Source organism: Lemur catta, chromosome 1, assembly GCF_020740605.2.
Source record: "Lemur catta isolate mLemCat1 chromosome 1, mLemCat1.pri, whole genome shotgun sequence".
Lineage (NCBI taxonomy): Eukaryota > Metazoa > Chordata > Mammalia > Primates > Lemuridae > Lemur > Lemur catta.
The window spans coordinates 115,616,540-115,642,170 of record NC_059128.1 but is presented as its reverse complement, the minus strand read 5'-3'; the positions used below and the strand labels follow the sequence as shown (position 1 = coordinate 115,642,170).

At 43.4% G+C, this 25,631-nt stretch overlaps 1 protein-coding gene and 1 pseudogene across 4 annotated transcripts; both read right to left on the bottom strand.

Annotated features, from left to right (window-relative positions):
* LOC123637035 (zinc finger protein 491-like) lies at positions 1-24,304 on the bottom strand. 4 transcript variants are annotated; one of them, XM_045549867.1, is made up of 4 exons: positions 24,200-24,304; positions 1,999-2,125; positions 1,735-1,795; positions 1-1,338 (listed from the first exon to the last, which is right to left on the bottom strand). In XM_045549867.1, exons 1-4 carry the CDS (start codon positions 24,200-24,202, stop codon positions 21-23), a joined length of 1,509 nt encoding a protein of 502 aa, XP_045405823.1. In that variant the 5' UTR covers positions 24,203-24,304; the 3' UTR covers positions 1-20. The 4 variants fall into 4 exon arrangements, with proteins under 4 accessions (XP_045405823.1, XP_045405808.1, XP_045405816.1 ...); XM_045549852.1 differs by lacking the exon at positions 24,200-24,304 and adding an exon at positions 13,396-13,553; XM_045549860.1 differs by lacking the exon at positions 24,200-24,304 and adding an exon at positions 9,820-9,842.
* Positions 14,710-20,501, bottom strand: LOC123643076 (annotated as a pseudogene).
* Positions 24,305-25,631: the final 1,327 nt, after the last annotated feature.

The window sequence follows — 25,631 nt, the reverse complement described above, 5'->3', positions numbered from 1 at the left end:
CTTATGTTAATTGGATTTTCTCATATATTAATAGTATGAGTTCTTTCATGTTTTTGACAGGAACTGGAACGAATGAAGGTTTTTCCACATTCCTTACATTCATAGGGCTTCTCTCCAGTGTGAATTATTTCATGTATTTGAAAGTTTGTTGAAGATGTAAAGGCTTTATCACAATACTTACATTTATAGGGTTTCCCTTCAGTGTGAGCCCTTTCATGTCTACGAAAGGAACTGACATAATGGAAGGCTTTCCCACATTGCTGACATTCATAGGGTTTCTCTCCAGTGTGCATTCTTTCATGTATTTGAATGTACTTGGAACAGCTGAAGGCTTTACCACAGTGCTTACACTCATAGGGTTTCTCTCCAGTGTGCGTCCTTTCATGTATCCGAAAGGAAGTGGAACAACTGAAGGCTTTCCCACATTGCTTGCATTCATACGGTTTCTCTCCAGTGTGAGTTTTGTCATGCTTTTGTAATGATCGTAGAGAATAAAAGGCTTTCCCACATATCTCACACTTATAAGGTCTATCTCCAGTGTGTATTCTCATGTGACATTCAAAGCTTACACGATGAATAAATGCTTTCCCACATTCCTTACATTCATAGGGTTTTTCTCCAGTGTGAGTCATTTCATGACTGCGAAGGGAACTAGGACAGTTGAAGGCTTTCCTACATTCCTTACATTCATACGGCTTCTGTCCTGTGTGAATCCTTTCATGTCTATGAAAGGAACTGTAATGAATGAATTCTTTCCCACATTGCTTACATTGATAGGGCTTCTCTCCAGTGTGAGTTCTTTCATGTGCTCGAACAGAACTGTACCAACCAAAAGCTTTACCACATTGTTTACATTTATATGGTTTCTCTCCAGTGTGAATTATTTCATGTATAAGATATAAACTGAGAGAAGCAAAGTGTTTTCCACAAAACTTACATTTATGAGGTCCATCTCCACTATGCTTTACCATGTGTCTTCGAAAGTCTATGAGAGAAATGAAGGTTTGTCCACATTCCTTACAATCATAGGGTTTCTCTCCAGTGGGAGGCCCTTCACGTGTTCGAAAGGAGTAGCGATAACTGAAGGGTTTCTCACGTTGCTTATGTGTGTATGGCTTTTTTCTATATTTCTGATACTCATACGGTTTGTGTCCAGTGTCAGCTCTGATGTGTGTATTCAAAGATGAATGACCAGTGGAGACTTCTCCACACACACTCTTTTCACAGGGTTTTACTCTGGGAGTTTTCTTGTTTAGGATATGATCTGGAACCTGGCCGAAGCTTTCTCCATACTGACTACTTTGTTGACTTTCAATGCGTCTCTCTCCCCTAAGACTTCTGTACAGAATGAGAAGCACATTATTACTGGTTTATTTATAAATGATTTTGCATTTGTTAATAAGTGGCACTTGCATTTTTAACATTATCAAGGACAGCATAGGCTTTCTTCTCTTTCTGGATTATTTGAACATGAATGGACAATAAGCTCTGCAAGATGGCCTAGCCATACTTATTATCAAAAAATAATAATCATATGGGATTGCATAATATTATCAAATAAATTCAGACATTAAACATCTTTGTCACATTTAAATATGCATTTTTAGAGAAAATTTTCTGAGAATAAAATAATTTGACCCTGGGGTTATTTGTTTTGTGTGCATGTTTTTAACATTTTCTGATATTCTAAAATTTTCTTTAAAGACATTGCTTTGTCCTGTGAGTGCAAATTACCTTCGATTTCTCCTGGGATTTTTGTACTGATCTTCAATGTTCTGGTCTTTCCATTTTGTCCCTAAATTGCAGACCCAGAAAAATAGTCATGAATTATTATAAAATTATGAAAAAATTATTAGATTTTATGTTCATGGTACACTGCAACAATGCCTGACTTATTCAAAGTATTTCATGTCCATATTCCAAATCACAAAACAGCATTGATAAACAAGAAACTCTTGTTCTCTAATTCACTGAGTGAAGGAATATCATCACCCTTACCTACAGAGGCCAGGTTCTTCAAGGTTTCCTGCATCACATCTCTGTACAGATTCTTCTGGGAAGGATCCAGCAAAGCCCACTCCTCCAGGGTGAAGTTGACAGCCACATCCTCAAAGGCCACTGAGTCCTGAAACATCCCATATGTGTAGAAGATAGTGGAGACTGACAGCATTGGGGACATATACTCTATTGGTAAGAAGTTTACATGATGGTGGTGACTCTAAGCATTTATTCCATGATTTTCTCAGACTGTTAATCTCTTTCTATACCCGTGTCCTCTCATACTGCAATTCTGGTGCTAGTATATAACTGCTGGGTAGAGCAACAGTGAACAGGAAATCATGTCTTATTGGTGAATCCAGGGAGAAAGATGTGCTCCCCAGGTCACCCCTAATGCCTCTTTGTACAATGAATCTGCAGCACATGTTATAACAAAGTCCCACTAATTAGTGTGCAGAAAAATGTTAGCATTAGCACATAGACATTTAAAAACAAGAAAAGAAAAGAAAAAAAAATGCTTGTTACAAAGTTAAACCTTTCATGGTATTTTGGATGGGACTTTCCTACCCAACTGAGAAGATTCCATAACTTAACTGAGACAGAATCCCATGAGTAGAACCTTTTGTGGGAAACAGTACCGAGGTTAGAAACCCTAAATTTTAATTGATGAATTGCTGAGGGCCAAATGGAGAGAAGGTAAAAATTGCATCAGGCCCAGTCTTAAGATTATCCAGGCATGGTGATGCACACCTGTATTGCCCGCTACTGGGGAGGCTGAGGCAGGAGAATCACTTGAGTCCCAAGAGTTCAAGGCTGCAGTGAGCTATGATAAAAGCACTGCACTCCAGCCTGGGCATCAGAGTGATATTAAGTCTCTTGAAAGAAAAAAAACAAATAATGTTGAAAAATGTTTGTGCATCAGAGTATAGTATGGACAGAGGGAAAAAGGCAAGCCATGAAAGTGCAGAAAATACTGACAAATCATGTCTCTAGCAAGGTCTTAATATGAAGAACACATAAATAACACCCATGACAACTACAAAAAAATAAAAATCAAGGATGTCTTATCTTGGAACCAATCTCACTGTTCAAACTATAACAGTAACAGTTGCTCCATCTTAATGCTAACTAGTAATTCTTTCTTTTACAAAGCCTAATTGTGTGCTTGCTTAGTAAGTCCAGAAACTGGCCTTGAGCAACTAACTATAGAACCAATGTTGTGGGACTCCTCCCCTCCCCGCTGGAGAAAAATGCTGAGCAGTTAATCTTCAATTCTATTACGTTAACCATCAGAATAAGACATACTGACCTGCACATAGCCAGCCCCTCCCAGGCCTCTGTTCCCTTTATAAACCCTTTAGTCAGCCTGAGAAACTTGACCCAGCTTTTGCAACATTAGTCCATCATCTTCTCAGGTTGCCAGCTCTTGAATAAAAGGTGCTTTTCCTTTCACCAGCCCTCCTCTCTCAAGTTTGGCTTTCGAGTGATGAGCAGCTGATTCTGCACTGGGTTACAAATTTCTGGATCCACAAAGTGAGATTGTGTGTTTTGGATGGTTTTAGCTCACCTGATTTACAAAGGACAGAGAAGTTGGCTGCAGCAGAGCAACAGTCACCTGTCCGCACCAGCTGCTCATGGCTAACTGACCTGGAGGATGGGAACCCAAGGATGTCCCAGCAGCTCCCAAGAATCTTTTCATCTTGGGGTAATTCTTTCTGTCCCCTTCACAAAATCAGCTGTCTGCAATGCTTTATTGGTGAAATGAAAAGGGTAATTGGCCAGTCGACAGACTCAATTTGGAATTTGTAGGGAAGTCGCTCCCATGTATACAACTGGGAACTCCCTTCCCTTCCATTTGGGGTTTTTCCTCAGAATAAGCCACTCTGTTCTTATTTCTTTTGGGGTACCCTGTTGGTCAGGGGAATAGTTTTTGGACTTTAACCCAATTTGTGAACTAGTTCATTTGCACTTGTCTGATTTGGTGTTCCCTGGGCTTCTGTTTGAAACTTCTTGTATTTATTGGTGTGTGGCATGTAAATGTGCTGACTATGAGAAAGGTCAAAGTGATGCCAAGTTTTCTAGGACTCCTGCTAGTTACATATTATGGCCTGTTCTTGTGTACATGTTTAAACTGATGGCCACATTATATCAATGAAAATTCAGAGGTCAAGTGATCGCTCTGCCACAATACAGTTAAAATGTAGAGTATGGGGCCCGGTGTGGTGGCTCACACCTGTAATCCTAACATTCTGGGAGGCCAAGGTGGGAGGATCGCTCGAGATCAGGAGTTTGAGACCAGCCTGAGTAAGAGTGAGACCCTGTCTCTACTAAAAATAGAAAGAAATTAGCCAAACAACTAAAAACACATATAGAAAAAAATTGGCCGGGCATGGTGGCACATGTCTGTAGTCCTAGCTACTTGGGAGGCTGAGGCAGCAGGATTGCTTAAGCCCAGGAATTTGAGGTTGCTGTGAGCTAGGCTGACACCATGGCACTCTAGCCCAGGCAACAGAGCGAGACTCTGTCTCAAAAAAAAAAAAAAAAAAATGTAGAGTATGTTATTCTATTTTCTTTTCTACTTTGAATCCACAGTTGCTAAGCTATCAGTGTTGAGATAAAACTGCTAATTCAAGGCTACTTAGAGATTAATATAAACACTGAAAAGCTCATTTGAAACTGAAAATAAAAAAGGGAAAAGAACTTTAGATGTGTTTATGTGTATGTGTATGTATTATATGTTGTGTTTACATAGTACCAAATTGGCTTATAAATAAATGCTTGCTCATAAATTAAGTAAACAAATCTAAATGCTTTTTATGTTCTTATTACCTTAATAATCTTTAATATATATAGTTTTAAAATTATTGATTAAAAAAATAAAAATATCTCAAACTGTCAGCATAAAATTTTGCCTGAGTTTAGTGGTCATTTTTATGACTTGTCCCTCCTAGATGTTTTAATATGTCAGGGGTTAATACAAAGGTTACAAAACTATAAACCCAGCCAAAACAAAATGATCTGTGTTTGTACTATTTCTGATAAAACTAATTTAATATTATTGGTATAATGATAACAGCTAAATCTCTTGAGTTTGAACAAAAATATCCATGTGTTTAAGGTTCTTCCTTAGGTAATAATGTAGGCATGGCTAAACAAAAATAAAGGTCAGTAAATTAGAATAAGTAAAACATTATGTAAGTAGGTTCACAAAAACAGAAACTTATAGTCAAAGGTATTTTGGTCTTGGTCTCTTAATCCTAGTTGTAAATAAAATTTCTTCCATTGCCTTTACTGTCTGTGGAAAGATGTACATAAAATCTGGTTCAGACTCACTCTATCATCTGATATTAATAGTACTGGTAGGGATTTAAAGCTGCCCTAGGAGCTGGGATTCCGAGAACTTAAATGAAATTGGGAGGCTTTAGTTTTCCCTTTGGTCCTGCTCACTCTTAATTTGTTTTGTGAGTGTGGGTTGCAAGGTTGCTTGATATATGTACATTGTATTGCCACAGCAAAGGCCTTTGTCTTTAAAAATTTGAAAAAATCCCTGAACTTTTAATTTTTGTATGTTAATAAATTTTAAAATAAACAAAATGGTTATTTTTAGAATCCAAAGAGAATCTCAAAACAATCTTACTCTTTGAAAGTATTACATGTACTCAAATTTGCATTTAAGTTGGAAAATGTCTTGAGACCAGTCAGATTATCTTTAAAATAGTTTGATCTTGATCCTATGTAAATCACACTATGACTTTCTGTCGTCATGAGATGCTAAGGATTGGTGTTGAAGGGTTTACTCATTCTACAGTTGGGTTATGTCATGTCAATAAATTTTATTTTGGGATGTTGGTATTTGAAATAGAGATAATTAGTTAATATCTAAATAAAATGTGTTGAAAAACTTCTATATTTGTAAAATTTAGAAAACATGTTACGTTATTCAGAATAGCAAGTCTTACTAGAATACTTATGTATGTTTTCTTGGTAGGTTTTTAAAGTTTAAAAGTAGCAATTAAAACTATAATTTGATTGTTTATTGGTCTGTGTTTTGAAATTCTTTTCCTTTTCCCAAATTGTGTTTAGATATTCCATTTGTTTATATATTAAATGACTTAGTTGAAGGCACAATTAATCACATTGTATATCTAATATTCACAGGCTATAAAAATGGTTAACAGCAAAATAACTTGAAATGACAACTAGAATCTACATAAATTGCTAAAATAAATAAATTAGGTAAATATATGTGTGATAAATGCTTATGACAGACAATTCAAGATTTCTTCCTGGGTTTTTGTTAAGGTTTATATTACTCAGAGTTAAAATTCCTGGTTAATGGGCATGCTTTTATACATATAATGAGCCAAAAATAATTACATAAGATATACTTTTTATAAAGAAAAAGATGTTCTTTATTTAAAAGAATAATTTTGTCTTATTTGAAGGTTATTTAAAGGTTGATTCAAAATATAGATTTAGCAAGAAAGTAAAAACAAGATAAAAAGGAACCAGTGAAGCAGGAAAAAGATGTGTAGAAATTTATGGATATAAAAATATATTTTTGGTAAAAAATTTAAATAGAAAAGAGAATAATCACATACGAGAAAGGATCTTGTCTAACAAGTTTCTTTCCTAAAATAAAATGGTTATTTAAGAAAGGGAAAATTAGATGGTCTGTGTAAGTTATCATAAGGCTCATAAAAAATTCATAAATTTGGCCAGGCGCGGTGGCTCCTGCCTGTAATCCTAGCACTCCGGGAGGCCGAGGCAGGAGGATTGTTTGAGCTCAGGCATTGGAGACCAGCCTGAGCAAGAGCCAGACCCCGTCTCTACTAAAAACAGAAAGAAATTAACCGGACAACTAAAAATCTATATAGATAAAATTAGCTGGGCATGGTGGTGCATGCCTGTAGTCCCAGCTATTCCGGAGGCTGTGGCAGAAGGATCGCTGGAGCCCAGGAGTTTGAGGTTTCAGTGAGCTGGGCTGACGCCACGGCACTCTAGCCCCAGCAACAGAGCCAGACTCTGTCTCAAAAAAACCCAGAAAATCATAAATTGTATATGTGATCAAGTTGGCTATAAGTAAAAAGGAAATTTTTTGGTTAAAACAACAAGGTTTTCTTAAAATACCGATTTGCTTCTAATAATATTGCAAAAAAGTTTGATTCTAATTCTATAAACTGGTGCTTTTGAAACTTCTCAAGATTTATATCCCAGAAGTTCAACTTATGCCATGTCTCACTGCTTTCAGCTCTTTCTCCCCTTGAGAAGGCTGAAGGCGAAATGTTAATTCTCACCTTCAACTTTTCATTAGTTCCTGTTTCTCCTCTGGTTCTAAGTCTAAGTCTGTTGTTGTGGCCTGACCCCAAAATGTTTTATTTTAAAGGTTTAGAAAAGCAGTGTTTTTCTCCAGCACAACTTTATTCTATACTTGGCTTTTCTTGGTATGTCTGAATTATTTAATATGGTCACAGAAAGGTTTTTGGTCTGTTACTAAGAGTCTCATATCCCCCTTCTCAAGGTACTAGTTTTCTAGTTTCTTATTTCCTTTAGAACATAATGTTGACTCATCACCCTGGACACAGTATTCTTATGTCTGATTAATTCAAGTACCCTTTTCACCAGGTTTGACTTCCAAGTTTCCTGTAAGAAAAAAAAAAAAATCACACTGCAGAAGGTTTCTCTTTACCTTTTGGTAACTGGCCTAAGAAACAAAGACTATGTTTTAGAATAATCCCTATGTTATCTTTTTTTTTTTCTTTTTTTGAGACAAGGTCTCGCTCTGCCACCCAGTCTAGAGTATAGTGGCATCAACATACCTCACTGCAACCTCAAGCTCCTGGGCTCAAGTGATCCTCCTGCCTCAGCCTCCCAAATAGCTGGGACTACAGGCATGCATCAACACATCTAGCTAATTTTTCTATTTTTTGTAGAGATGGGGTCTCACTCTTGCTCAGGCTGGTCTGAAACTCTTTACCTCAAGCAATTCTCCGGCCTCAGCTTCCCAGAGTGCTAGGATTACAGGCGGGAGCCATCTTGCCTGGCCTCCTATGTTATCTTCATTAGGCTTTTGATTACTTGAAGAAAACTGAGCTTTAGAAAGTGATGGTTTTTAAATCCGTGTAACTTTCTGCATTGCCTTTAAAGTCTTGATTATCACTCTTGGTTAAGTGAATTATTGTTATTTTACAATGACCTGTGATTCTGTTTTGATCAAATGTTTTCAGCCTTTTAACATCTTTGACAAACGTTCTCAAGATCAAATCAAAGCTATATCAAATATGTTAACTAACCCTTGTGCTATTAAGTCACAGGGCCATGGCTCCTGGGTATCTAACATTAAACTCAAGTTAACCAAAGCCTCATTTTTAGACTGAAGAGAAGACAACAATCCAAATGAACTGCTTTCATGAGGCAAAGAACCAGGCCTATGTTCAGTGACATTAGGACTCATTTAATAATTTTGTTTCTTTCTTTTTTTTTTTTTTTTTTTTGAGAAAGAGTCTCGCTCTGTTGCCCAGGCTAGAATGAGTGCCGTGGCGTCAGCCTAGTTCACAGCAACCTCAAACTCCTGGGCTTAAGCGATCCTACTGCCTCAGCCTCCCGAGTAGCTGGGACTATAGGCATGTGCCACCATGCCCCGCTAATTTTTTCTATATATACATTTTTTAGTTGGCCAGATAATCTTTCTATTTTTAGTAGAGACGGGGTCTCACTCTTGCTCAGGCTGGTCTCGAACTCCTGACATCGAGCGATCCACCCGCCTCGGCCTCCCAGGGTGCTAGGATTACAGGCATGAGCCACCGTGCCTGGCCTAATAATTTTGTTTGTCTAAACATTGGTCAACATCACAAATTATTACGTATAAGTATTTTACACATTGTAGCTTCAGGTAGATACTCAAGTGCTTTCCTCTCATGACAAATATTCAGATAGATAAATGATAAACATTTTAAAATACAGCCATTTACTGCTCTTTGAAAATATGATAAACAATACTGCAATTGTTTCAAATGTAGCATGGGGGACACATAGTTGACAATGATGACAATTGGAGAGAAGAAGTTGGCATCTTGGAACGTGAGGATTGGAACCAGAAATTTAGGGATTTCAGCTGGGTGCAGTGGGTCATGCCTGTAATCCTAGCACTGTGGGAGGCCGAGGCCGGAGGATCGCTTGAGGTCAGGAGTTCGAGACCAGCCTGAGCAAGAGTGAGATCCCGTCTCTATTAAAAAATAGAAAGAAATTATCTGGACAACTAAAAATATATATAGAAAAAATTAGCCAGGCATGGTGGTGCATGCCTGTAGTCCCAGCTACTTGGGAGGCTGAGGCAGGAGGATTGCTTGAGCCCAGGAGTTTGAGGTTGCTGTGAGCTAGGGTGACACCACGAGCCAGACTCTGTCTCAAAAAAAAAAAAAAAAAAGAAAAGAAATAAAGAAAGAAATTTAGGGATTTATTGTCAGCCCTGGGAAGAACTGGGCTGGGGTTCAAGGACTCCCTCTTTGACCAAATCTGAGTCAGTTAAACCAAATCTGAAAGAAGCAAGTCTGAAATGGCTACTTACAGAAAAGCAAAACTCCAGAGGCAGTAACAAGTGTTAACCAGGGAAGGAGTGGAGGATTAGAGGGAGAGGAGGGTGATGACTCGGTGGATTACAGGGGAATTTAGGGCAGTGAAAGTCTTTGTATAAGACTCTGGGGGTGGATACATGACACACGTACTTGTCAAAACCCACAGAATTACGGAACATCAAGAGTGAACTCTAATGTAAAAGACTGGCTTTAGTTAATAATAAAGTATTGGTTCAAGAATTCTCACCATAGGCCGGGTGCAGTGGCTCACGCCTGTAATCCTAGCCCTCTGGGAGGCCAAGGCGGGTGGATTGCTCGAGGTCAGGAGTTCAAGACCAGCCTGAGCGAGACCCCGTCTCTACTAAAAATAGAAATAAATTATCTGGACAGCTAAAAAAATATACATAGAAAAAATTAGCCGGGCATGGTGGTGCATGCCTGTAGTCCCAGCTACTCAGGAGGCTGAGGCAGTAGGATCGCTTAAGCCCAGGAGTTTGAGGTTGCTGTGAGCTAGGCTGATGCCACGGCACTCACTCTAGCCCGGGCAACAAAGTGAGACTCTGTCTCAAAAAAAAAAAAAAAAAAAGAATTCTCACCATCATCAAAAATGTAATATATTGCTTCACCAGCTATCTCACACACTACAGAAAGTCAAGATGTTAAAAAAAATAGGGAAAACTATGAGCTGGGAAGGGCAAGGTGGAAACTCTGCTCAATTTTTTTGGTCAAATCCCCCCTGCTCTAAATAATAAGGTCTATTCAATAAAAAGTGAATTAACTACCATTCTGTGGAAGATGCATCACTGAGTAAAAAAACACACAAAAAAACCTGACATACAATATCACACATATCATTTACATAAAAAAACACAAAAATAAAATACACTGACATAGGCATGTATACACAGTTTGTAAAACTAAGAAGTGAGGAAATTATCTTTCACAATACTGGTTCCAGCAATATTTCTGTTCATTGTGCAATTGTTTTATGCATTTTCTCCATATGTAATGTTTTTAGAAAGTTTCTAGAATGCAAACCCTATAAATAAATTAAATCTCAGTGCATTTCGAATGACTAGTAACATATTGAATCATTTTTAAAAGATAACATAGCCTATTAAGGTAATTTCTATTAAAATTAATTTTCTTAAAGTCCCAAAAAGGGCAGTGAAAGGATATAAAATGATTATAATGCAAGAAGTATATGTGGAAAGACATCAATGCAATAAAGGGAAAGATGTCATATGTCCTTAGAAAGGAGACTGAATTGCCCCCTGATAACCTCTATGAGATAGATCTAGTGTTATATTAAATTCCATAAAATCCACAAACAGGTTTCTCTTGTTTTTCATTGAAATTTAGAAAAACTACTCCAGGTGTTGTGGGCTTGTAGTCCCAGCTACTCAGCAAGGTGAGGTGAGAGCTCATGAGGCTGGGAGTTCAAGGCCAGCCTGAGCAATATAGCCAGATCCCAGCTCTAAAAAAATTTAAAGATAAGAAGTCTCCCTAAAAGCCATATTGTAAATATCCACAACCAAATCCACTGCAGCTCGGTCAGGGTGAAGCTACAGGTTATAGCAACTCTCCTAAGAGAGACAAGACAAGGCCAAATCACAAAAAAGGAAACCATCTGTGTAAGAAAAAAGCAGAACACTTTCAGAAGTTACAAGCAAACTGTATGAGTTCACAGTAGGGAATGTTTTTGTCTCTAAGAAAGTAAAGTAGGCCCCAATAGAAAATATTGACAAATTCAACTTTATTAAAATTAAGAAGAGGCCATCAAGCAGCTCAGGCAGACAGCCTGCATCACCCCTGTTCACAAGGGACCCCACACTTCCACAGGTCAGCAAATTCCCAAACTTGGGACCCACCCTGACCGTGCAAATGGAGCCCAGGGTGGCTCACTCCAAGGCAGTGCTTGAGGCTGAGCAGCCAGAAAACTGAATTGTAGGCAAAAAAGACAATCTGTAACTAATTAAACTCCTGTACTTCATAAACCAGCCTTGTATACAAAACGTTGTAATCCTGGTTTTTTGCCTATAGAAGCAAGCACTTAACTTTTAACTTCGGACCACTGAGCCCATATCTCTGGAGTCTGTGTTTTCTGGAATACCTGTTCCCAGCGTTTCACCTGAATAAACTCTTTTAAAGTGGACTCTAATCCTTTTGCTTATTTCGGGTTCACAAGTCCAAATAAAGCGACTACATAACTGTCACCAATGGAGTACTTAATCTGGGTTGGCGCCTTCTGCAGGTTATCAAAGCCTTCCTTCAACCTGTAAGCTAAAAATAAATCTAAACCCTCCAAGGGACTGAACAGACCACCCCCTTGGCCAAGGGAACCCCAGAAAAACCTTAAAATTGAGTTTGTATCCTTGATGGGAAGGGAGGTCAGACATGCCTTTTTATACCCCTTTCTTCTCGAGTTTAGACACAACTAACCAACTTTAACATTAAAATAGAGATCACAAGACTGACAAAACACAGGCCTTGTGTAGCAATAAGATACCAAGTTATAAACACGACTTAAGGCCAAGCAAGGCAAGGGTTAAGTCAGCCTTACAAGCCATAAAACCTAGTTAAACAGGTCTCTTTTTGCTGGAAGGGTATCACATGACAGATAATAGACCCCCCCCCTCCCCCCGTATCTTAAGCATGCCTTCACGGTGACTCTACATTTTTAGACAAAGGTTAACACCGCTCAACCAATTGCCAAGTAAAGATCCCTAAACTGACCCCGATTTCTAAGCCTCTTCCCCCGCCCCCTACTCTCACAGCGCTCTTAGAAATGTCCTGCCTTTTGAGGCCAAACCGAAGTATACAAGTAGTGATTTAGGATTTTACCTCCAATTCCTGTTTTCTTGAAATGTATGAATCCAAACTGTAATCCCAACGGCTCGGGACCACTTACCCAAGGCTTGCTAGGTTTGTTTCACTCATATTGGGATCAGGATAAACTTTTTTTTTTTTTTTGAAACACAGTCTTACTCTGTTGCCCGGGCTAGAGTGAGTGCCCTGGCGTCAGCCTAGCTCACAGCAACCTCAAACTCTTGGGATCAAGCGATCCTACTGCCTCAGCCTCCCGAGTAGCTGAGACTACAGGCATGCGCCACCATGCCCGGCTAATTTTTTCTGTATATATTTTTAGCGTCCATATTATTTCTTTCTGTTTTTTAGTAGAGACGGGGGTCTGTCTCGCTCTTGCTCAGGCTGGTCTCGAACTCCTGAGCTCAAACGATCCACCCATCTCGGCCTCCCAGAGTGCTAGGATTACAGGCGTGAGCCACCGCGCCCGGCCCAGAATAAACTTTTTAAAATTATTTCAGAGAGGTTGCTTTTTTCCGTTAACCAATCACAAACCATGACTGGGTGTTTCTCATTCACGAATCGCTCTTTAAGTTTTAGAAGTGCCTCAGTTTAATTTTTAACAGCAGAAAGGGACTTGGGACCCCACAGGCCGCAGCCCCGCACACGCGTGACCCCTACACACACGCGACTGCCACACACGGAGTCAGGACCCTCCCCCGACAACCCTCCAGCCGTCACCGCACATCTGCGGACACGCAGGGCTGCAGGCGGAGCTGCCCAGAGAGGTGGCCGAGGTCGCCGCGCAGGGACGGGACAGGACGCCCGGGGGCTCGGCTGCCGGCCCAGCCCCACCCCGCGTGCTGGAGGGACCGAGGGCCGAGCTGCGCCAGCGGCAACTCGGGTCCGCAGACTCGGGAGCGGACCGCAGGGAGGCCCGGGTCCTGCCACAGCCGGTTCGGCCGGTTCGAACCAGCCCCTCTCCACAGTCCCGGGACGTCGGACCCAGCACACTCACCATTTCCCGGCTTCTGGGTGTCCCGGGGTCCTTTCTAGGCTCCCGCGACTAGCGCGCGACAGAAGCCGTGGCGGAGGAATTTGGAGCCTCTCGGAGCAACGAACACGGCACCGCCAGTGCGGCGGGAGTAACCCAACCAGGACTGGAAAGAGGCTGAAGGTCGCCGCCTCCTTCCCGCGACCCGTTTGAACTGACAGTGCACAGGCCCCGCCCCAGCACTCCTGATTGGATATTGCTCCAAGCCCCGCCCCCTTGAGCCTGAGTGACAGGGGAATTGATGGGAACCGTGGACGCCCGGAGCCAGGCTGACGTGACAGGTTCTACCCACAGCTTCTGGGGCTCAGCTCCCTCCCAGCCTGGTCAACGTAGATTTGGATTTCAGCCCTAGCTGAGCCAGATTGCTAGAAGGAGCACTGGCGTCTAACTCACTCAAGGGGCTGTCCCTGTTCCTTCTTCCTGGAGAGCCTAACAAGTGTGCGCAGGGAATTCCAGACTAGGTGTCCAGTGCAGCGATCCGGTTGTCTCAGAGCAGGAGGAGAGCCCAGACCAGGCCAGGCCACACTGGAACAGGACAGAGGGCCTGATGTCCTCCAGGTGTTGGGAATTTGGGATAAAGTATGACATACCCCTCTAACCCTTCCTCACAATGTGAAAACACTCCCTCCAAGTCCTTCATTTTCACCAGCAGGAAGCTTTCATCTTGTGTAAGTTTAAGGTTCTGACCTAAATAAATTGTCCAATTCATAAATGCTTTCTCCAGGAGACACTCCAAACTGTTCTTTCTTTGAGCCTGACCTTCCCAGATTTCCTCCATACATAGAAATTACAGCCTGACTGCAGCGACCCTATGCATGCCACAACCAAGACACAGTCCAGGTTCTCAGAATCCACACTCCTGTGACTTTTCTGAGCAGATGGAGGAGGACCCTGCAGGGAGGGCAGGCTGCCTGAGAAGCCCGAGGGGAGCCCCGTGTCCCTCCCTTTGCAGCCTCCAGACTGGGCTCAGCTTGGAGCCACTGGCCTCAGGCTCTGCTGCCCAGTGCACGGTTCTCACCTGCTTCTCTCCAACACTGATCAGTTAAATGGGACAAAGACCCGCAATCCCAGTGTTAGAATAAGACACCAGCAGGGCCCCTGATTTCTTCTTGCATTTGTGTATAAAGTAGAGAAGGAAATTTTTAAGATAATTTAACTGCATTAAAAGACTTCCAGATTGTGGTGGCGGGTGAGGAACCCTGCGAGGGACACATTGGCACCGTGGGGCCGGCTTGGGGTGTGGGGAGGGGGCGCAGAGCAGGATGGGGGCAGAGTCGGCTAGATCAGACGACAACCCGGGCCCGGCGGCAGAACCGGTTCTACCTCCCAACCTAGAGGGAGCGGAGGTGGGGGCTCCCGGACCCGCCGCGCGGTGAGTCCCGAGCTCCGCGTGGAGCCGGGGCTGGGGCAGGGGAACGCTGCGGTGCGCTGGGGCCCGGGGCTGGGGAGCTGATATGGGCCAGGGGCTGCGGGTTACGGCTCAGGACTGAGAAAGTAGGGATTGGAGGGGGCCAGGTCAGAGGGAAGGAAGGTGCGTTTTGGGGGATGGTAGTGGATACGTGGGGGGAGGGGCGTGGCCAGGTGCGGGGTGAAGTTCAAAGCCTGGTGGATCTGGTTTGGTACAACATTTTCTACATAAGGCTGCTGTATAAGTTACAACACTTTAGTTAACAGTTTGTTTTCTTTTCCCTGCTGCTTATTTTCTTTTCTTTAAAGCTGATTTTATTTCCTTTGCAATTTACAAGAGTGTATTCAACATTCCGTTTTAAGACAATGCAAGCCTTTGTGTGAGGAAGAGAAGAGGGAAGTTAATCTATAAAGATCTGCAGTGAACGAGGAACTGGTCTCCGCTGGCTGGCTTTAGTCATTTACAGCATTTTACAAAACTGTAAGCAGGGAAGAAGGCTAATCTCTAGCCAGGGAACCCAAGGTTAGGGCCCTCTAGGTTACAGCTGTCAGTCACTGACTCAGACCCCCTAATCCCATTGATTTAAGACTCAAAATATTAATAATTTAGAGTTCCAAGAGCTTAGATTTTGAATTACTCATTTTCACAGCCCCTAACAGTCTTCAGGTCGCATTTCCTTCCGTCTTTTTCTTCAAGATGAAGGGATCCCTGGGCCAGGACCTTAACTGCAAAACCCACCCCCGCACCCATACACACAGAAGAGTTTGAGACCCTGTCCTGTTTGGAAAACCCATCCTGCTCTCTTTCCACTTGCTGTGTAATTAGGGTTGCGTCATCTCCGTGCTTGCCACAGATTCTCCTTCCTCCCTCTGGGATTGAGTAGAAAACACATCTGACCTATTCATGTGTGTTTGTGAAACAAGCAACAGCAAATAGATATTTTGGTTTCTAGGCATTAGGCTTACACAGGGAGATCAGAGGCCTTTGGAGGGAATATTTTCTAACAAATCATAGATTATTGAATTACCTGAAAGAAACTGCTTTCCTACTTGAGAAAATTTATGTGTTTCTGTTTAAATTCTTCCGTCCTCCAGCAATCTAATGCTTCTTGTAATATTTATGACCTTAGTAGTTACCCTGCTGTTCTTTAGTTAATGCTTAATGAATAGTGTAGCACTTTAGCTCGTTTAGCAAGGGAAGTTAAATTTTGAGACTTTTCTTTTTCAAAGGATACTGTCATTACCAATTCACGATGACAAAAATATTTTGAAAGGTTAATTTTATGTTGTCCACCTACCTATATACCCTTGTAATAAAACAGTCTTGATTGAAGAAAAAGCAGCAGGCTCCTACCTAACAGAGTGGGAAAGAAAGGGGAGAAAGCTATCTGCTTCCAGCCAGTGTGCAAAGCCCCAAGACCCAGAGGCCTCTCCTTTCTGTACTGGGCTTTGCTCTGCAGCCTTGAGTTAATTTCAGTTAATTTCACCCATGTTGCTTTGTCTTGGGGGAGGGAGTGTTGGGCTTAGGTCATTGTGACCTGACTGTTCTGCAACTAACACATCAGGAGTGCTGACCCTGGGCTGAGAACTGCTGCAGCAGAGATAAACCTGTCCCTCTCCCCCACCTGATGTGTACACAGTGGGGTCATAGGTCCAAGTCTTGTCTGAGAACTGTGCATTCCCTCCACCTCCCATGCTTCTTAGTGCCATTTTCTTGCTTTTCCAGACTGGGGCTACCATTGGAGGAGGCCAGACAGAAAGGCTCCTCTTTTTTGAGTGAGGAACACTGCAGAGCTCATTGGCACACATTTTTCAGGAGAATTGGGGATGCCAGCGGGTTGTGCCTGCCTCTTTGGGTAGCCTGTACTGCATTGTGGAAGAATCACGTCCGGGAGATTAAGCCATGATGTTTGTGTCATGTTAAGGAGGAAGAGTCCAAGGGGAGGTTTCTATGGTCACTTGAACCATCATATTTAATTTTTTTTTTATAGAGATGGGACACTCATGCAATGATTTTTGTGTGTTCAGGAATACCACTACAAACCTGTCCAGGGTTAAGATAGGGAACCGAGGAACAAGTACCTGTTTAATGGTGACTTCCTGCTCAATAATCATTGCACAACAATAAAGTCATAAATTTTTCCTATCTGTGCAAGCCTGTGGGAAAAAAACAACTTTTCTTTTAATATTTAGTTTAATTATAATGAAAGGAGATGACTTGCTCATTTCATCATATCTGCCTTTCTATTAGGGAGAAGTTTGCCAAAAAAAGGAACATTAAAAAATCATTTAATGATTGGGGATTCCTAATGAGAGGAGGATAAGAACAAACTAGACGTCCTATCATATGCATCTAAGAGAAATACACAAATAATATTTAGGTACTATTAGTTGTGTAAAAACTTAGCCAGGTGTGGTGCTGCCCAGCTGTTGTCCCACCTACTCAGGAGGGTGAGGCAGGAGAATTGCTCTGGCCCTAAACATAGGAGCTAACCTGGGCAACATAGGGAGAACTTGCGTGCTTGAAAAAATTAAATTAAATTAAATAAATAAAATTTGAGGCTTTGAGGCTGGAAGTTTCTATCTTAGGACATTAAAGAAAATTTTCTATTAAAAGAGATCAGGCCAGGTGTGGTAGCCCACAATCCTAGCACTCTGGGAGAGCGAGGGAGGAGGATCACTTGAGGTCAGGAGTTCAAGACAAGCCTGAGCAAGAGCAAGACCTTCTCTCTACTAAAAATAGAAAAATTAGCCAGGCATCTTGGTCTGTGTCTGTAGTCCCAGCTACTTGACAGGCTAATGCAGGAGGATCACTTGAGCCCAGGGGTTCGAGCAAGCAGTAAGCTATGATGATACCACTGTACTCTACTCAGGGCAACAGAGACTCTATCTCAAAAATAAAAATAAAGAGATCAGACATAATACTGAGAGAGGGAATTGTATACAAAACACTGTGTATACAACAGCCAATACCATGGGGTATTATTGAATAGGAACTTTAGCTTTGGGTTTTAATAAAGGTCTTTCTGAAGCAGTGAATCTGACTATACTGTCCCCTTTACTCCTCTATTTCAGTTTCTTAAAATGATGGCCTGCCATTTAGGTGTTGGGCTTTTATTTATTAGAAAACAGGTTGTTCTGACATATATACATATATTTATTTCATATTTTTAGAGAGGGTGTCTCATTACACTGTCCAGGTTGGACTCAAACTCATGATTTCACCTCACCTCAGCCTCTTGAGTAGCTGGAACTACCTTTTTCAGCTAACCAGTATTTTTTTTTTTTTTTTGAGACAGAGTCTCATTCTGTCACACCAGGTAGAGTGCAGTGGCATCATCATAGCTCACTGCAACCTCAAACTCCTGGGCTCCAGCGGTCCTCCCACCTCAGCCTCCCAGAATGCTAGGATTGCAGGCATGAGACACCAAGCCCGGCCTAACCAGTGTTTGTTTTTTTTTTTTAATTAAGCAACAGTGTCTTGCTCTGTTGCCCAGGCTGGAGTATAGTGGCTTCATTAAAGCTCACTGTAACCTTTAACTCATGGGCTCAAATAATCTGCCCACCATAGCCTCCCAAGTACCTGAGACTACAGGGGAAAGCAACCATGCCTGGCTATTTTTTTTTAGTTTTTATAGAGATGGGGCCTTGCTATGCTGCCCAGGTTGGTCTCGAACTCCTGTCCTCAAGTGAACCTCCCACCTTGGCCTCACAGAGTGCTGGAATTAGAGGTGTGAGTCACTGCTTCCTGCTTAACCTATATATTTTTTGATGACAGAACTACCTAAGGCCTTACTGGAGTTACAAGGCCAGTATCACCCCAATACCAAAACCAGAGAAGGACATAACAAAAAAAAAAATACTACAGACCAATATCCTTGATGAACATTGACACAAATACCCACAACAAAATGGTAGAAGATGGAATGCACAACACATTACAAAGATGATACACCATGATGAAGTGGGTTTTACAACAGGGATGCAAGGATGGTTCAACATAAGTAAATCAATAAATGAGATAAATCATAGAAACAGAATTAAGGATGAAAACCATACCATCATTTCAATAGATGCAGAAAATGCATTCGATAAACAATTCAGCACCCTTTCATGATAATGATCCTCAACAAATTAGGCATATTAGCAACATACCTCAAAATAATAAAGACCACATATGACAAACCCACAGCCAACATCACACTTAAAGGGAAAAGTTAAAAGCATTCCCCTCAAGAATGGGAATAAGACAATGATGCCCACTTTTAGCACTCTCATTCAACATGATACTGAGGGGCTCGGGTGGGAGGGATCACAGCTGGGCATGGGCCACACCTGGGCGGCTGCCTCCATGGGGGGGACCCTCCTTGGCTCAGGGGAGTAGGGTCCCACCCAGGGTGGCCAGCCCTCCAGCTGGTGGCAGCTGCAGGAAGCTGTGGGGGCACCCAGGGAGGGTGGGGCCCCTGGGGCAGAGCAGGAATAGGAGTGGGCAGCCTGTGGGGGCTGTTGTGGCAGGGGGCTGTCCTCAAAGGGGCCTGTAGGCCACAGTCCAGGCTGAGGCAGTAGCCCGGGCTGCTATGTTGGATAGAGCGGAAGAGCATGTAGTCAACAGAAGCAAACAGAGCCCTGCAGCTCCAGCAGGTGCGAGTCCTTCAACAGGCTAGAGTCCCTGGGATGTTGCCCTTAGCTGACAGCACCAGAGACCCACTGTCCACAGACACATCTACAGTGGAGGCCACTGGCTCACAGATGCAAGAGCCATCATGAAGCTGAGGATCAAAGAGAGTGGCCTGGCTGTGTCCTCATTGCCCCAGGACAGCCTCATAAGAAGAGGGGCAGTCAGTAGGGTGCGAGGGCACTGGGCTGTCCACGGAGCCATTGCACGTGATGCTCTGTGTATCTGATTCTGAGCTGCAGGTGTACTCTGGGGGACAGTAGGGTACTGGCCACACAGGCAGTACAAATTCTTCCAGGTCTAGCAACTAGGAGCTGGGTAGCAGTAGAGGAGAAGGGCCAGGGCGAGGACGTGCAGCCCAGAGGCCCCAGGGGGCCTGAGACCGAGGCTCAGGAGCCAGTGTATGCATGAGGTCCCAAGAGAAGATTTGGATGCGGCAGACGACAGCAGAGAGGGGACAGATTATGGCGGCACATGTGGTGAGCCTGCAGACGCTCAACAACAGGTTCTTGAGGGCCCCTCGGCTTCATCATAGGGGGAGTTAGGGGCAACTTTCAGTTCCTGCCCTGACTCTGGATAGGGCTGGAGCAGGGGAACAGAGGAGCAGCACACACAGACCTCTCCTTCCATGGAACATTCTCAAGAGTCTCAGGCCAGCTGAGCATTCTTACAGGAGAGAACAGAGCCAGCCATACTAAGCGTGACACAGGGCACCAAAAATAAGGAAAAGGAAGTCACTAGAGTGAATGGCTGCTTCCAGGACACAGTGCCAACCCCCTAAAGATGGGCAAGACCTCTTCACACTCTCGGGGGTGGTGACGGAGGAGGCCACCCTGCTGAAGGTGATCACCAGGATGCCCAGGTGCTGGGCCAGCCCCAGCCTGAGCAGGGCCTGCAGCCAGGGTCTGTGGAGGAGGAGATGGGTAAGGCCCCGGGTGCTGGGCCGGCAGGTCAGATAGCAGCTGAAGTCACCAGGTGAGGGCACCATGCCTGCTGCCCAGGTTGCCTGAGAGTCATTCGGCACCCTCTGGTGCTTAGGAGCATCTCAGAGGCACCCAAGGCCCCTTTCTCCTCTCCACCCTCCTTGCTCTACAGACCACCGCCTACCTGGGTCCCCTGAGGCATGGCCTGGATGCCAGCTGGGGCAGGGCCCAAGTAAGGGGCATCACAGAGGGACATTGGGGTGCTTCCTCCCCACCATGGGCATTAGATGGGCACCGTGCCCAGGGCAGTGATGAGGACATAGGAACAGTGGCTCAATCGCGTCTTCTTGGAGAAGAGGGATGGTGAGAAGGGCTGGTCCTGCAGGGAGGAGAGGATGCAGTCCGGAGCCCAGGGAAGGGTGGGGAGGGTAAAGGCGAGAAGGATGGAAAGAGATCTAGAGAAGAAGGGAGGGATTGGTGCCTCCAGAGGCGTGGTTGGTTTGCCCACTGGGTGTCCAGTGGGATCTGGGGCCACCTGGTGGAGAGAGGCTGTGGTGCCACTGTCTCCTGGGTCACCTGCCCAGCTCCCCTCCCCACCATGCTCTGCTCCCCCAGCTCCAGTTGCAGCAGGTCTGGGACTCAATATGATGTTATATTTGAAAAACAATTTCAGTAAAGTTTCAGGATGCAAAATCAATGTACAGAAATCACTAGCATTTCTATATATGCATAACTTAGCCAAGAACCAAGTCAAGAAGGCAATCCTATTTACAATAAAAAAAAAAGTCTCTAGGAATATATTTAGCCAAGGAGTTAAAGATCTCTACAAGGAAAACTATGAAGCACTGATGAAAGAAATTGTAGATGACACAAACAAAAGGAAAAACATCCCATGTTCATGGGCTGGAAGAAATAATATAATGAGAATGATCGTACTGCCCAAAGCAATCTACAGGTTCAATGCAATCCCTGTGAACAAATCAGAAAAAAAATACCTTGTGTAAGACAAAATCAGAACATTTTCAGAAGTTGCAGGCAAGTGTTGTGACTTCACAGGAAGGAATGTTTTCTTATCTAGGAAAATAAAAAAGGCTCCAAGGAAAAGATGGACAAACTCAATTCTATTGAAATGAAGAAGAATCCATCAAAAGGTAGAATGATATTAAAAGATAAACTGCAAGAAAATATTTCTGAAAGAAAATATTTACTGACCCTAGTAATGAAAAAGAAATAGTGTGCAGAATATGTTTAAAAAAAAAACCCTACAAATGAGTTAAATGTGAGAAAATGACTGGAAACTATTTCACAGAAGATGAATGATCACATAGGAAAAATGCTCAAACAATAGCAACCACAGTATAAAGCAAAAAGTATTCACAAAGATATTCTGTTTAACACCAGCTGGGCAGAAAGAAATGAGTTTGATAATTTCAAGTGTTGGTAAATCACAAGAATGAACACACATGCGTGAAAGGAGAGAATGTTAATGTATACATACTTTATTGGCACTTCCCACTAAATTTGAATTTATCAACATAGCAGTTTTATCCCAATGGGGAAAAAAATTCATGTTGCATTCACACTTGGGGACAAAAACAAGAATGACATTGTCAACAAAATCAAAAAATTAAAGTTGAAACAACCCAAGTCCCATGAGCAGTGCAATGGGTGAGTAAACTGGGTGACCTGGGACTTCAGATGGCAGCATGTTTGCAACAAACTGACCCAAGGAAACCAGAAATAAACTGTATCTGGATAATATTAATGGCATATAAATAGTAACATTGTCACTGAAAACTCAAAAGAGGCAAAACTCTACATGGTGATAAAGAGATAATAAAGCTGTAAAGGATAACAGCGTATTCCACTAGTAAGATGTTTTGCTTAAAAAACAAACAAAAAAATGAATCACTACTTTGGTCACCTCTGGGTGCCAGAGGGAAGGATACCAGAGAGGCACACCAGAACTGCCAAGGTCTATTGATTTCCCTGGGTGGTATGAACCTGGGTGTTTACATTCTCATTATTTCAACTTAGTTAGCATCAAACAATTTATGATTGCAAGAACTCTATTTTGTTCTTCAGACCTTAACACACAATCTACTCAGGTTCCAACGTAATAAATAAAATTCTTACACTGAAATCATGGAACACAATTCTTAAATGCTCGAGGAAAGAGCAATTATATGGCAGCAAGATTCTACAAAGGAAAGCAAAGGGATGCAGCTCAGGCAGGCAGCAGGCATCACCCCCAGTTCACAAGGGACCCCACACTCCCATAGGTCAGCACATTCCCAAGCTTGGGACCCACCCCACCCTGCAGATGGAGCCCAGGGTGGCTAACTCCAAAGCAGTGCCTCAGGGAAATCTGAGCAGCCAGAAAACTGAATTCCAAGGAAAAACCACAAATTGTACCCCATAAACCAGCCATGCATACAAAATGTAAACCTGTCACATTTCTTTGTTTTTTGGCTATATAAGCAAGAACTCTTAACTTCAGAGCACTGAGCCCATTTCTCTGGAGACTGTATTTTCCCAAATGGCCATTCCCAGCTTTTCACTTGAATAAAGTCTTTAAAACTGGAATCTGATCCTTTGGACTATTTGAGGTTGACAAGTCCAAATAAGGCAACTACAGAACTGTAACCAATCAAGTATTTAACCTGGTTTGGCTCCTCATGCACCTTATAAAGTCTTTCCTTCAAGCTGTAAACTACAAATAAAATCCTAAGCTCCCCCAACTGTCCTAATGCACCCCTCTTGGGACACTATGAAAAACCTTACAAGTGAGTTTCATTTCCTAATAGGAAGGGAAGTAGCACACACCTTGTTAGACAAGCCCCTCCCCCTTCCTTATGGAATTTAGACACAATTTCCATTATTAATCTTAAAATAGAGATAACACGACTGACAAAGCAAAGTTCTGGTAATAAAATACCAAATTATAAACAAGACCTAAGGCCAGCAAGGCAAGGTTTAAGTCAGGCATTACAAGCCATAAAACCTAAACAAGCTTTTTTTTTTTTTGATATCACGTCACAGACAACATACCCCCTGATTTTAACTTAAGCATTCCTTCCTAGAGTCCAAATTTTTAGACAAAGATTAGCACTCCCAACCAATTGGCAATTAAAGAATCTCTAAACCCACCTATTACTAGTAAGCCCCCACTTTGGGATGTCCTGCCTGTTCAGCCCAACCAATGTATACCTTCTATGCATTGATTTTTTTATTTTATCTGCACTTTCTGTCTCTCTGAAATGTGTATGAGCAGACTGTAATCCACCGCCTCCGGAGCATTCATTCAAGGGTTCTTGGGTTTCTGTCACTCATTTTCTGCTCAGAATAAACTTCTTTATTTTAGAGAGTTTAGGTTTTCTCCTTTAAAAATCCACAAGGCCTCACTTTAATTTTAAACAGAAGGGAGAGACTGGGGACCTCACACACTGACTCGGGACCCTCCCCCGATGACTCTCCCGCCGTCACCGCACAATCTGGGGACACGCGTGGCTGCGACCGCACAGCTGCCCGGAGAGGGCTCCAGGCCGAGGTCGCCGCGCAGGGACGGGACCGAAGGCCACGGGGGCCCGGCTGCCGGCCCAGCCCCACCCCGCGGGCCGGAGGGGCCGAGGGCCGAGCTGCGCCAGCGGCGACTCGGGTCCGCAGACTCGGGAGCGGATCGCGGGAAGGCCCGGGTCCCGCCACAGCTGGTTCCAAACAGCCTCTGCTCCGCGTCTGGAGACGCTGGGCCCCGCACACTCACCATTTCCCGGCTCCCCAGTGTTCCTCCCCACGGCTCTAGAGAAGAGTACAGGTCCCAGTGTAGGTGACGGCGCGACAGAGCGAAGAGGCTACCCCGAGCGCTGCCGGCACGACCCACAGGGGAGTGGAGAGAGGTTAAAGGTCGCCTCCTTCCCGCGGCGTGTTTGAAAAGACCTTGAGCCAGGGCCCGCCCCATGGCCCCTGATTGGATGTGGCTTCAGGCCCCGCCCCCTGAGGCCTGAGTGACAGGTGAAGCGAAGGGAACAGTGGACCTGAGGAGCCAGACCTGACAAGTGCTACCCCCAGCCTCCCTCAAACCCAGCTCCCTCCCTGCGCCCTGCTCATAGGATATTTCCATTTCAGCCCAACCGGCTCCACATTGCTGAAAGGGGCTCTGTCGTCTTCCACACTCAATGGGCTGTTCCTGCTTCTTCTTCCTGGATGGGGTCACAAGTGTGAGCAGGAATTCCCGACTCAGCGTCCAGTCGAGCGATCCTGTCACCTCAGAGCAGAAGAGCCCAGACCAGGCTAAGCAAAAAGGGAACTGCAGAGAGGGCCTGATGTCCTCCAGGGGTCACGAATTTGGGAGTAGGCATAGCAAAGGCTTCCTCATATACTCCTCTAACCTAGTGGAAACACTCCCTCCTTCAAGTCCTTCATTTTCACCTATAGGAAAACTCACCTGGGGTTAGTTTAAGCTTCTGACCTAAATAGACTGTCACATTCATAAACCCTTTCTCCAGGATACAAGCCAAACAATTCTTTATCTGAGCCTGACTTTCACAGATATTCTTCATATATAGAAATTACACTGTGAACTAAAATAATATCTTAAGCACCCCCCCCAGAGCTGACTGAATTGATCCCCTCTTGTCTAAAGGAACCCCAGAAATACCCTAAAGCTGAGTTAACTTCTGGCCATGAGGAGGGAGGTCAGACATGCCTGGTCATGCCCCCTTTCCTTCTTGGAGATATCCCTTGGGTATATGTCCTGTATATATGCAGTGGCTTGTCCCTGATCAACAGACTTCCTTATCTTAAAACATTCAAATCCTTGGATGGGCACGGTGGCTCATGCCTGTAATTCTAGCACTCTGGGAGGCCAAGGCGGGAGGATTGCTTCAGGTCAGGAGTTCAAGACCAACCTGAGCAAGAACAAGACTCCGTCTCTACCAAAAATAGAAAAAAAAAGAAAAATATAGCTGGGTGTGGAGGCGTGTGCCTCTAGTCCCAGTTACTTGGGAGGCTGAGGCAGGAGGATCACTTGAGCCCAGGAGTTTGAGGTTGCAGTGAGCTATGATAAAGCCACTGCACTCTACCTGTGGCAACATAGTGACACTCTGTCTCAAAAAAAAAAAAAAAAAAAAAATCCAAGCCTTTAGCCTAGCCAAAGCTTCATTTCTTTAACCAATTACAAATCAAAGAATCTTTAA